General features: G+C 47.4%; 1 protein-coding gene across 1 annotated transcript; it reads right to left on the bottom strand.

Annotated features, from left to right (window-relative positions):
* Positions 1 to 250: 250 nt before the first annotated feature.
* Positions 251 to 6,780, bottom strand: LOC146191086 (uncharacterized). The gene is made up of 3 exons (XM_084600270.1): positions 6,643 to 6,780; positions 3,911 to 4,197; positions 251 to 2,972 (listed from the first exon to the last, which is right to left on the bottom strand). Exons 1-3 carry the CDS (start codon positions 6,773 to 6,775, stop codon positions 315 to 317), a joined length of 3,078 nt encoding a protein of 1,025 aa, XP_084456396.1. The 5' UTR covers positions 6,776 to 6,780; the 3' UTR covers positions 251 to 314.
* Positions 6,781 to 12,824: the final 6,044 nt, after the last annotated feature.

Here is a 12,824-nt window from a genome sequence, read left to right as displayed (position 1 = left end):
TGGTTCAATTCGGAAGAACTATGACTTCTAAATTTTCAATCACCGAGAATGTGGGTCTCTTCTTCGACGATAATGAGACTACCTTTGACTAGACGCCCTCAAAAGTGCTCGGTCAAGATCGATAAAAAGTGTTTCCAAAAACGACCAATAATTATTAATAACTTTCACTTTTTTTGTTCTCTCATGCCTATAGCGGGAAGTTCCAGGACTTTTATTTTCCAGCCAATTGCTTTGAGGTTTCATACAGCAGCGGCGGGCTGGTGGGAGCCACAGCTTAAAGTGGCCGCGTTCTATCTTGACTTTGGAGCAACCTGCTAGCGTTTCAAGTCCGGCATAGATACTGAAGATCCCGATGGCACGTGTGCCCGATTTTCGGAGATTATGGTGGTGGAGGCTTCCACGTTCGAAGCCGTGGGCATTGCTTGCCTCTTCAAGCGCCTGCTAGGGTCCCTGCTCAGTATGGGCTCAAAGACGTCTTCTCGACATCCGCTCAGACGCAAAGGCCGCAGTTCCGGACACGTGAGCATCTCCGTTGTGCTGAAACGCGGCAGCGCCGCAAAGTTCTGCACTGACTCAAACTGCGTGAAACTTTCGTTGTAGCTGCTGAAGATCTGTCGGCAGGCATCCTGGACCGAAGTATCCAGGTCTATGTTGCGCTCGTCGGACGCGAAAGATTCGCTGAGCGAATGAGAAAGCTCCGGGTTAGCGTCCGTCAGATTGCGCAGAAAGTCGCGGCAACTGCGATAGTCCGGCAGCGAGAAAGTTGGTGGTTCGATGCTGCTACTGCGTGTGGCGCTATTCGGCATGTTTGATGGTGTGGACACCTTGCCGCAGGCGTACGCGTCAGAGGAGTCCACATGCATGGCGTTGTCGTCAGATGCGAGGGACTCTCTGGCCCAGCACGAGGATTCCGGGTTAGTGTCCGTCAGACTGTGAAAAGAATCTCGGTGGATTTGATATTCTGGAAGCGAGAAAGGTGATGACGCTATGCTGCTACTGCATGTGGCGCGATTCGACGTGTTTGACGGCGTCGGTGACTCAGACGACGATCGTGCGAGTGGAGACGACGGAGGAGACTCACTTTGAAGACTTGCTGGGGAGTTCCGCCCGGAACTGTCCTCTTCTTCCTCGCTGCTCTCTGACTTGCTGCCAGTGCCCGTGCTACTTGCTTCTTTGGCCTGCTCGTCAAGAACATGGAGGGATAGCGTGGTTGTTGAACTTGAATATCCGTCCCTGCACAGCGTGGTTTCAGCATCATGCGACAGATCATTCGCTTCGCCAGACGCGCTGACAGCATCAGTGTCCCGTTCAATGTCACAGCCAGAATCGGTTCTCTCTTCGTAGCTCTGGAAGCTTTGTGATCCTGTGCGTAGGGGCCTGCCCACAAGTAAAGGACAGTCTGTTTCCGGGAGGCTGCCACCAAGGGAGGAGTCACCGTTCTGAGCAGGACCAATTTGGTTGCCTTTTTGAAAGCATAGGTCATCATCGTACGAGGCCACGGTGAAGAATGAATCGCACGATGAAGCGGACACTTGTCCGTCTAGGCTGCAAACGGGACTGGGGCACAATTGTCTGAGCTCCTTATCACAGAAAGAGTATTCAAACCGTGTCGGCCTAGAAGCCGGTGAAGAACCTGCACTGACTGTACTGACCTCCATACCGGAGAACTTTGGGCCCACGGATTCGAATCCTCCACCCGACACGGAAGCTGACTTGCGCACCAGGCCTATGGGGTACGTCCGCTCTTCGAACGCAGCAATGCAGCAATCTCCTCGCTCAGCCTTAAAAGCGTCATGGTGGCCCCACTCGGAGCTCCGTGGCTCGCGTGGTGTTGCCGTCAGCTCATTCTGAAGCACATCGTGCGTCGCCGCGACATCTGGATACTGGCGCACAACAGAGGGACCATCGTCAAGCGTGGCACCACACATTCCGTCATTGGTTTCGATGGCGTAATAGGAATCTAAAAACTCATCGCAAAGTTCCATGCTCTGCTGAGAGGCCACCTCGAAGTCCGCCTCTTCGATGCAGTCACTGATGCTGAGTTTCGTCAAAGTCACGTCAGAAGAGAAGGAATCGTCCCTCATCGTCTTCGCCTCAATGATGTCCTCGTTGCAGTGCTTTTCCTTCGTTGCTTTCGCTTCATCCGCAGCAAACTGTAATTCGTCTCCGCTTGCTTCCGTAGGGATAGGTGACGAAGTAGATGGAAGATGGTGGCCTCCGCTCCCTTCCTTGCAGTCTCCGGAACCGGTAACTTCGCTGTGCGAAGATGCATCGCGCCTGTGACGGTTGCAGGGTACATCACTGCTCCAATGATCAAAGTCACCCAGACCCAGCTGCAGCCGCCCGTCTTCTTCGACGCCGCAGCCGCCCCCACTCTGGCGGTTACCAATCGAGTGAAGTCTCCTCCCAATGTCCTCTATATGGTCGAGCTTAATGTCACCGCTGCTAGCTGAGGTGTGCAGGACGCCACTGACATTGCCTGAGCCATAAAGACTATCAGTGTCCGTGCGGCCTTCGTCGAGCTTGCTGCTGTCCTTCCAGTAGTTTATTTGACACTCTTCTAGCAGTCCTTCTAGATGCTTGCAGATGGAACCCTCTGAAGTTATCGCAGTCTCTGCATGATATACCATGACGTTTGCGCACTCAGCACTGTCTGCATTCAACCCAGGATTCTGCTGAGACGAGATTCTTTGCTCACCTTGGTTGTCTTCCAGTTTCACGCTCCGATTGCGATACTTGTTGTCCAGTGTCTCTGTGTTTGGGAGGTTCCTGTGGTCACCAGCACCAGGTTTTGCTTCTGGCGTACTCGAGCCGTCTTTCATCGGTGCCTGTTGCACTCTTAACGATTTTTCGGCAGCAGCAGCGGCGTCACCACCACTTTTGTACAGGCTTAGACCACGGTGAGCGCTGAACACCGCCTTGCGGCCAGGGTAGGACTTCGACATTGGTGAACCGCTGCCCAGGCAGGTGACCTGCGGATATACCCATCACTTTAATTGAGGTAGGGTGGGGATCCTTAAGCTGAAATAAGTCCATGATTTTTCTTTCAGTAAGGAAGCATTAACTGTGGCTTGAATAAGCCGACATCTTCTTTTCATCAGTTTAGATTTCTTGCGATCAGTTTCCGTTCCGTATGAAAAAAAAAAGAAAGCATCGGATTTCTTCGCACTGCAGGGCTTTAGGAAATTAGCTTTTCTTCGTTTCAAGAACTGAAGTGGCATCATCGCGCTCACGGCTTCGAATTCCTCACTGGAACTTACCACACGACTGTGATAACCAAAAAAATTCATTAGAAGGTATTTATCAGGACAATCAGAAGAGTTTTGCAGCATATTGTGTCCGCCGCGGTCGGTGGAATTGTTTTCTGTATTTAACTTTTTGAAATATTTTTTGAAAGTGTTCGCTGAAACACCGGCTATGTTGTCGGTTCAAATCACTATCCCAGACTCAGTCTTCAACTTGTCTAGCAGATAGATGCTAATTACAAAGCCAAATGCCATGACACTATACCTGTACACTGGAGAGAGAACGGTTGCGTTCATTAATTTCACAGAAATTTGCGCGTTTTTATTTTCTTTTTTCGGGCGTTTTGGAACGATGCTAAGATTTTCTACGACAATTCTGTCTTTTTGTCTTTTCAGTTCAACGAGCTCAGCAGGCGCTCGCGTAGCAATCCCCTCTTCTCTACCTCTCCACCTTGTTATGCAAATTACAAGGCACGCGCGATTGTTTTCTTTGGACGACGTCCTCGAACTCACCGTCACATGTCAATTATCGCTAGTTTCATTTTTTTTTTTTGTTGCCCCCCTTACTCTACTCAACACGTCCGTCCAAAGCACTGCAAATGAGCCACAAACTTTACTTTGTACAAGATCTGCTGTAGTATTTAAGCAAGCCGAGCCGCACACACCTGGAGGCCAAGCTTGGCCATGACCGCGTCGCGTGCACCATCCTCTGCTCGCACCAGCCATTGGCCCCCGCCGCTGACAGATGCTGCGGGACCTGCTGCCGTGGACAGAGCTCGGCTCCGTGGGCTCCAGATGGACTCGACGCAGGAGGACACTGACAGATCCTCGTCCCGGTTCTCGAAGCAGTGTTTGGGCACTGGCCACTCGGGACGCTCCAGTCGCTCCAGCCAAGAGACGCCTTCGTAATCGTCCACACTCGTCGCCGTGCACTGATGTCCCCGCCCGGAGACTGCGCATGCGCCGGAAGTAGTGTCAGATTTTAATCAGAGGTGACCGTGCTATGGGTCACCATAACAGCTGAAGTCCTCCAAATAATGAATTTTCGCCAAGGAAGGCGACGTGGCTACCACTTGATCCAATAAAATGCATAGTAATGAAAATGAGATGATAATGGACAAAAATCGTACATTATTGTAATTCTGGATATGTTCCTGGTGATTTAGCTAAAATGACGAGACTGTCGATATCTAAATCAATAATACCCAAGAAAGGTACTACAGGGCGTCAGAAAAGTCCCACGTTACGCCTGAGCTTCAGTATATTTTATCGCATTTTTGACGTGGCTTTGACGTTTTATCTTTTTTTTTTCGATTGGGCACCGAGTTGGCCGTATTTTGATTAGGCTGGACGCCAGTTTTTCTCAAATTCGGACGGAGTCAAATTTGAGGGGTGGCCGACGTCAATGTAGAGCTCATCACTGGGTTGGTCACAGTCGAATTGCGTTGGACGCCAATCTTTGTGAACTCAAAATCCGCTGAGTAGGTCTTATTCAATCCAGATTGAAAACCAATTTTGGTCAAATTCGGACGAAGTCAAATTTCGGAGGTTAAGAAAGGCCAAATTCGGGAGTGCTGATAAACACACTTTGTAATATTTTATGCGAACGCTTTTCGGCGTCATAAGCCGGCTATTATAATAAAAAAAAAACACTACTACAATAACTTTGATAATAATGTTATGGGAGATTTTGTCTACACGAAGGAGAAAGTTTAGATTATAAATTATATATAAACTTGACCACGGAGAGATAAAACCAAACAAAAATATTTATTTGCTTCAACAGCATTTCCGGTCATGTAGAGGTGATCCCGGATAGAAAATTAGACAAGTTAAATGCAAATCTTATACTTATCAAAGCGAATTTTTTTCCACTATCAATTCATGACTAGAATCGGTATACGTAACAAGTTATTCAGCACTACATAAATGACGCGGGCACAGGAAGAAGTACACAGGACCGACGCTGATTAATTTATGCAGCCCTGAATAATTTGTTACAAAGCCATGCTTCCCCAACTAGCCCAGAAACCTTTTGGTACCTTATCAAATTGTCGAGCGCCGCTCTGAATATATGCACCACGCGCTCTTATCAGATGTGTTACCGTGGTCTCCAATCTGTTCTTGCGTGTCATGCCCTGCAGTTGTTTATGTTGCCTTGATTTCACCGGTCTAATGACTTGTTTATTGTGTGTCATTTCCACTTGCAATAATGTCTACGGGTGCTGCATGCATTTCAATAAATAAACAAATAAATAAATGTTTACGCATTCAACAATGTTTCCACCAGTTTTGATCGCCTGACCGAAATATTTTTGAAAACTACTTTACGTTCGACCAGGTTTTCAATACGAAATTATTTTAGTAAGAAAGACAGCCGATAAAATAACTATGTTGCGCTGAGGCTGCATGCAGTAAAAATAAACAGCAGTTGACTTATCCAATGGCTGCTCTCTTTTTCGCGCTTCCTTGTAGAGATATTCTAGGCACTATAGTAGAGACAAACATTTTCCAACTCAAACAACTCGTAATCTAGCGTAGCTCACAATAGCGATGTGACGGGCTAGTTGGTATTGCGTATCTGTATATGAGCAGCACAGTTAACAGGACACACGAGGAAAGAGACACACACACGGGCGCTAGCTAATGGTCATTGGCATCTACGGAATTGCCAACTTTAGGTAAAAAACGAAATCGCAACTAAAACAGGGCAACAGGCTTATATAACCCGTTAGAAATGGAACCCAGCGCCGGCGTTGACCGCAAATTAAGTGGTCACGCACGTGACGTCATCAGACTAATCACGTAACCCCAAAGTGGCACTTAGATCGTATATGCATGGGCGTAGGGTTGTAGATATGAGGTAAACATAGGGATGGGTAGTGATATTATGCCATAGGCAGTAACGTCACGTATGCAATAGGTAATGAGAAAAATTAAAAGCGAAAATTTAGCTGAAGAGGAAATAAAATAATAAAATAGCAATGAGTCATTCACCCTCAGCATGTAATCACAGCACGTAAATTTACCACGCAGCTAAATTTGTGTGTGTGTGTGTGTGTGTGTGTGTGTGTGTGTGTGTGTGTGTGTGTGTGTGTGTGTGTGTGTGTGTGTGTGTGTGTGTGTGTGTGTGTGTGTGTGTGTGTGTGTGTGTGTGTGTGTGTGTGTGTGTGTGTGTGTGTGTGTGTGTGTGTGTGCGTGCGTGCGTGCGTGCGTGCGTGCGTGCGTGCGTGCGTGCGTGCGTGCGTGCGTGCGCGTTTTCAACGAGAACCTGGAAACCTGGGCGGAATAGATCGTGAAGAGCGCAACAAGGAGAAGCAAAAAGAGCTGTCTGAGTTCCTTTCACGACTGTTACATGTAGGCAAATGCGACAGAGCGTTGCGCGGCGGTGGCTCACGTGACTGGTCACAGGCGGCGCCATCGGAGTCCCGGCACAGGAGCTGAACGGGACAGACGCGATCGTCGCACTCCTGCCACCAGCGTCGCCGGGTCTCCTTCTTCCTCCTGAAGCTGAACAGGCGGCGCAACATGCGGCGCGCCGGTACGCCTGCGCCGCGTGAGAGCATTGAGCGGACGCTTCCGAACTTTTCGATCAAGTATGCTGACCACTTGTTTAATCAATCATGGCATCATATGAGTACTGAGCGAATCCTGGGAGTATGAAATAACGTATTTTGACGAAGTCAGAGAGTGAAAACACGATGTCAGAGTGTGAGGACGAAGCAGTTCTTAACTGGCAATAAAGGTTACGCTAGTCATGTCTATAATTAGGAGTAGGCATCATCACGATATTATTAAATGTTCCTCGATGTGCGCGAAAAGAATGAGTACATTTGAAGACTTATTTTTCGCATAACTGCAGATGTGGTTTTGTATTTTCGCGAAGATCCGGAGTTTAAAAATATATTCAATCTCGCACGTCCCGTGATATGGTTAACAGCACAGAGATGTTCCACGAAGCAGTTACGCATGTATTATGCTCCTGAAGGGCTCACCTGAAAAATGCAGGCGTTTGAGATCACACCAACTGCGGCGACAAGGTCGTGATGGAGTAACCCGTGCCTGGTATCTCCAGAATTCAGCCCAGTAAGCATGCAGAATTTAAGTCGGCTCCTCACGTTGCGACCTCAAGGACATCTGCGAACATTAGAGATCAGTGAACTAGTCTTACATAGCTGTATTCATGACACATCACGCCGCACAGCCAGGAACGTGAAACGAACGTCAAACGTCTCATCCTCCAGAGCCGTCAAGGCTTTAAAAAAGATTGTGGGAGTATAAGCATGACTTCAACCTAGTGATATAGCGAAAGCTGTGAGTGTTCCAGCGATAGCCTCTCAAACACATCGACTGTCATTTTCTTTGAACTCCTACCTCGAACCAGAATGAGCCCTATAGTCTATCAAACCTAAACATTTATAGCCACCCTAAGCGTAAAGCAGCTCCCCTCATGGAAGCACTACGCAAAGTATTACAGATTAGCACACGCCACCCGCTGATCGGGGTAGGTGATTTCAACGCTCGACACGTCAGCTGGGGCTGCACATCAAATTGCCGCAAGGGATCCCAACTCTGGGGCGCTCCTACAAAACGAGGGCTTTACACTAGTCAACGAACCGCAACAACACACGCGTATTGGCAAAAGTGCGCAGAAAAACACTACTCCTGATCTCACCCTCACGAAAAATCTCACACAATGCCAGTGGTCGAACATGCAGACCTCATAAGGCAGTGACCACTACATTATCCAAACTTTCTTCTCTCTAAGCTCCATCACCCCGTACGTCAGAAAGGGCCTCAAAATCACAGACTGGGACAAGTTCCGAAACGTCCGAAATGATGCCCCCCCCCCCAAATCGATCACCTTGTAAACTGTGTCAATTACCTAACCCGCGACATAGCCACGGCCACGTCGGAGATCCCGAATACTAAAGAGTCGGGCGTAGCCGATAGCCGCCTTCTACATATGTGGGAGGCCCACAACAAAAGCGATGACTCAAAAACAAGCATAACCGATCTCTGAAAAGAAGGATCTCAGCCTTGATTACGAACATAGAGTCAAATACGACGCAGCTAACCCGACAACAGTGAGGACAGGTGTGCGACCACATGGAAGGCAACCTCGAACTTCGAGCCACGCGGAAGTTTCTGACGTGCATTCTAGAGCCTAATCACACAAAAAGCTCTCAACACCGCAACGTAACTCGTCTCATCCGCAGCTTAAACCATTTAATACAAATCCTAAAAGCCAAGTACCTCACGACTACGCCACGAACTCCCCTCCCTTCATACACGGGCAAGTCCAACACGGGCAAGTCGATGCAGACATAGCAACATGGAAGGTTCAAGCAGCGATGCATAAGCTCCGCACTATGTCCACCCCGGGAGTAGATGGGATAACAAACAAAGCTCTGCGATACCTTGACGACAACTTTGCCCAAGCCGTGACATACCTGTTCAGCAAGCACTAGAAGGCAGGTACATACTCTCCTCCCGGAATGGACACACGCTAGAGGCACCTTCATTTCCAAACCAGGCAAACCACTAGAAATAACCCATCTCCGACCAATCTCTCTGACATCATGCATGGGCAAACGTCTCGAGCATGTAATCCTTGGGATACGGTGTTCGAGGAAGCGGCAAATGGAAGGCACCGCACGGTCGCCTCGATCAGACGCCCGGCGGGGTCAGCTTCGCCTGGTGACGTTACGACCAACTGGGCCGTCATGACTGACCGGATGTGACGTAATCATGGCGTCAGTTCCGGTTATTGAGTGATCGGATCTGGTCACGACGTCACAGTCGTAGAATCTCGCGGGCACCTCGAGAACGCGCGGACATGCTGGCAAGCCGTGAGCCATTAAAGGCTGTCGCCTTAAAATCCACGCGCGAAAATGAGTGAAAATGGACTAGCATCCGTCGAAGAGGACGCTCGTTTTGCTTGGCCAATCAACTAATACGCCTAACTAACTAATACCAATCGAACCAACACCAACTCGCCCATGCTTCCACTCTTGCAAATACGCACAGCACTTCGATCGTTGATCTACGGAGTGAAGCAGTTTAAAAGCTGTAGCTGCGCGCTTACATTGAGTCTATGCACCAGAAAAGTTGGTTATCAATTGTGCGCTATTGAGAGTCGCCTCGGTCTGTAAGACTAAGATAAGAAGAATGCGAGTTGACTCAGACCTCTGGTCTCCCAGACGATGGCTTAGCAGGCGTCGTGCGCGAGTCTCGTGAATAACGCGGACTCACCTGGGGTGCGCTTGAGGATTAAAGGCGGGACGGCCCGTTTCTTGGCAGCGGGACCTCGTCCTCGACACCAGCGAGCTCGAGCTGCGTATTGTGTGTCGTAGTCTTCTTCATCTCCAAGTCGAACTGGCATGCGCAACGGTAACTATCGTAATGGACGGATTTGCCAACCTTACTAAGCACAGCCACAAGCTTTACAGCTAGCCTTAGATTTCCTTTCCCACGAAGAATACCGGGTCAGCGGATTTTAAACACCAACTAAATTACCTCATTTTCATTGCAGTTTCTCTATTTATTGACTTATGTTGCGCTAGTGGCTACCGAACGCGCTGAGGAGAGTATATAGGGCACTGAGCAGCATACCTTTTTTTTGTTTGGCATGGTTTGGTTTGTGGGGTTTAACGTCTCAAAGCAACTTAGGCTATGAGAGACGCCGTAGTGGAGGACTCCGGAAATTTCGACCACCTGGGGTTGTTTAACGTGCACTGACATCGCACAGCACACGAGCGCCTTGCTTTTCGCCTGCATCGAAAAGCTGCCGCCGAGGCCGGGATTCGATCCCGCGTCCTTGGCTTTGTTTTTTTTTTATTTGTAGTAACGCGTAAGGAAGAAGGCTCCTATAACTTTTACAAAAAATTACATAACACAACAGATGCTTCAAATCGGCGGTTTCGAAAGCGCTTTATGAAACCCAATTGAAAGAAGCCAACAGTCATCGACACCATAAAGAAACCATAAGTGAATATGTTTTGTTTCATTTGTAGTATCTATAAAAAGGGAAATTAATCATTTTTGCTACGATATAATTGATTAGAAAATATAAAAGAACCGTATACCGTCCGTGGTATCCGAACGCACGACCTCAGAATTTCGCGTACGATTCTCTACCAACTGAGGTACAGTGCTGTATGTCCAATCTTCTGCTTTTACAGGTATTTACGTTCCGTGTAACATCACCTCGACAGTGTTTTACCAGGGCCACCCCAGTCCATTGAGGGCGGACGCAGCACGTCTTGTATTACCGCGAGTGTCACGTGGAACGTGACTGAATGGTACGGAAATGCTACCTATGACCCCAAGGTTGTGAATACCGAGGCCCTCGTTGAACTATTGAGCAGCAGTCAAGTGTCGGAAAACTGATGGGCTCGTTATTATGAACGTTTAAAAAGAAGCCACCAGTCGCAAAAAAAAAGAAAAAAAAAAGAAGAGAACATCATTGCGTCTGGGTATTTAGCTGCCTTAACCCGCCACATGTCAACTACAACTGAAGTTGAGCCTGAGGACGCCGGCTCGACACCTCGGCGAATGGTAAACATTATTATTACATCTATTACATTACATCGCCTCAAAATTTCAAGTTATTTCAGCAACACTAGCTCCTAATTATTAGGTTATCTATAATAGTCAAATCGACATTATCAAAAATATTGTCACCTACAACGAATTCTGGCCAATCCCCCACTGTGGGTATGTGCCATTACAACAAGGAAGAAGAAGAAGAAGAAGAAGAAGAAGAAGAAGAAGAAGAAGAAGAAGAAGAAGAAGAAGAAGAAGAAGAAGAAGAAGAAGAAGAAGAAGAAGAAGAAGAAGAAGAAGAAGAAGAAGAAGAAGAAGAAGAAGAAGAAGAATGATAAAGCGGTAGAACTAGGCGTGAAATGCTGCATGCGAAAATTTTCAAACCTGAGCTTCTCGATCACTCAGGTGCTCTGAATTAACGGAGTCATTTATTTAATGTTATTGGTTATTCGTCTTACTCGATGTAAGTTTTGTATCTCACGCTTTTATCAGGGCCAGAGCGTTTCACGTGTGGCAGAATTTAGCACCGCGCAGTGTTTATTATATATGGCACTTGAAATATCGACAATGATATATTTTTAACAGATGCGCGAAGAATGCACTGGAGGGCGTCAAGTTTACAGATCCGGGGTCCACTAAACATTCTCTTCTCCGCTTAGCGATTGACACCACTGAAGTGAGGAAATATGACCAAGAAGAAAAAAAAAAGCAGGTCTTTCACTTCACTTCACTTCACCTCACTTCACTTTATTACCTTAAAGACCCCACATTGGGGGTATTACATAAGGGGTAGGAGTACAAACATTGATTGAATATGATTGCCTACATAATATTTATGAAATGCATATTTAAACCGTTAACAAAACTTGACGGGCAGGTGATGGCATCAACATCGTAGGGATGGCCATTCCAGTCTTTTGCAGTGCGAAGAAAGAATGATGAAGAAGCGCTACACTATTTGTATCATAAGCGCTACACTATTTCGTGCAAGGAACGGTTGTTCAGCACACTGAGAATGCAGCAATATATGTTCTAACTGACCAAAAGTCACGTGAAGAAGGCTATGTTCATGCACTACGAATCTAACAACCACACATGCATCGGACAGGAAAGAGGTAAAATTTCACAAACCAAATTTTACTGTAATTTTACAGCAGCTTTACGCTAACTATAAGCACGAGAACATTCGGGATTCTACCACAAGGAATTTGACGGCAGACTGCATGAGGCATCAGAAAATTCAGCAGGTAGAACGGAATCGTGCTGCCATGGCACTACAAATGCCGCACGTGACTGAGCGTCAGAAGGGGTCAAAGACAACAGGGAATATCGAAGCGTGGATTCGTATTTGCTATAATTTACAAAGCGCCTCTGGCGAACCCCTTGATCAGATTTTTGAAAGCAGTAAATCATAGATTATAGGAAGGCGATCACTGCTGGTTCCCCTATCTATGATCGCCCACGATGATAAAAGAACTCCGGTAGTTGAACAAGTAAGATCATGAGCTGGTGAGCACTGCCCTCACGGGAAGGTGATACTCCCAGAATTGTAGCAATGGAAGCCATGGTCACGAATCCAGCCCGACAACTTATGCCCGCAAGAATTCGTTTTCATACCCCAAGAAATATTATGAGAGTCGAAATCGCCTGCAAGAAGAACATTTTAAGGGCAACGAATTAAAAGAGAACCTTGCTGCGAAGTAGAACGAGCGCCGTTTGTACAGCCGGCATTGGCTAATAGTTAACTGCAGTGAGCTTTCACGCTTGCGCTTTCTTCTTCCAGCATATTCTGTTGCGATAAATTTATTCCCACATAATACAATTAAAATTTCTTTTCGTGGCACCGATCATTTCCCGGAGCCGCAAAACGTTCATTTCTGAGGCAAATCATTCTCCACTAGGCCCTGAACAATGCATTTGGGCCACTTGCAGAGAGGCTCGCAAATGACGGGCTTGCTGCCAAACACCTCTTCAGCTGGCGTCTCTTGCGCAAGCGTATCCTAAAATGAGACGTCTCACTTTTATCGCGCT

This window comes from Amblyomma maculatum, chromosome 4 (assembly GCF_055883805.1).
Source record: "Amblyomma maculatum isolate TAMU_Amacu chromosome 4, ASM5588380v1, whole genome shotgun sequence".
Taxonomy (NCBI): domain Eukaryota; kingdom Metazoa; phylum Arthropoda; class Arachnida; order Ixodida; family Ixodidae; genus Amblyomma; species Amblyomma maculatum.
Note: the sequence above shows the minus strand (reverse complement) of the source record. Positions and strands in the feature narration are given on the sequence as shown.

Coding starts and splice junctions, on each gene's coding strand:
- LOC146191086 (XM_084600270.1), bottom strand. CDS start 6,775: ATGTTGCGCCGCCTGTTCAGCTTCAGGAGGAAGAAGGAGACCCGGCGA. Junction 4,198..6,642: donor CGCCGCCTGTGACCAGTCAC/GTGAGCCACCGC, acceptor GCGCATGCGCAG/TCTCCGGGCGGGGACATCAG. Junction 2,973..3,910: donor TGGCCAAGCTTGGCCTCCAG/GTGTGTGCGGCT, acceptor GTATATCCGCAG/GTCACCTGCCTGGGCAGCGG.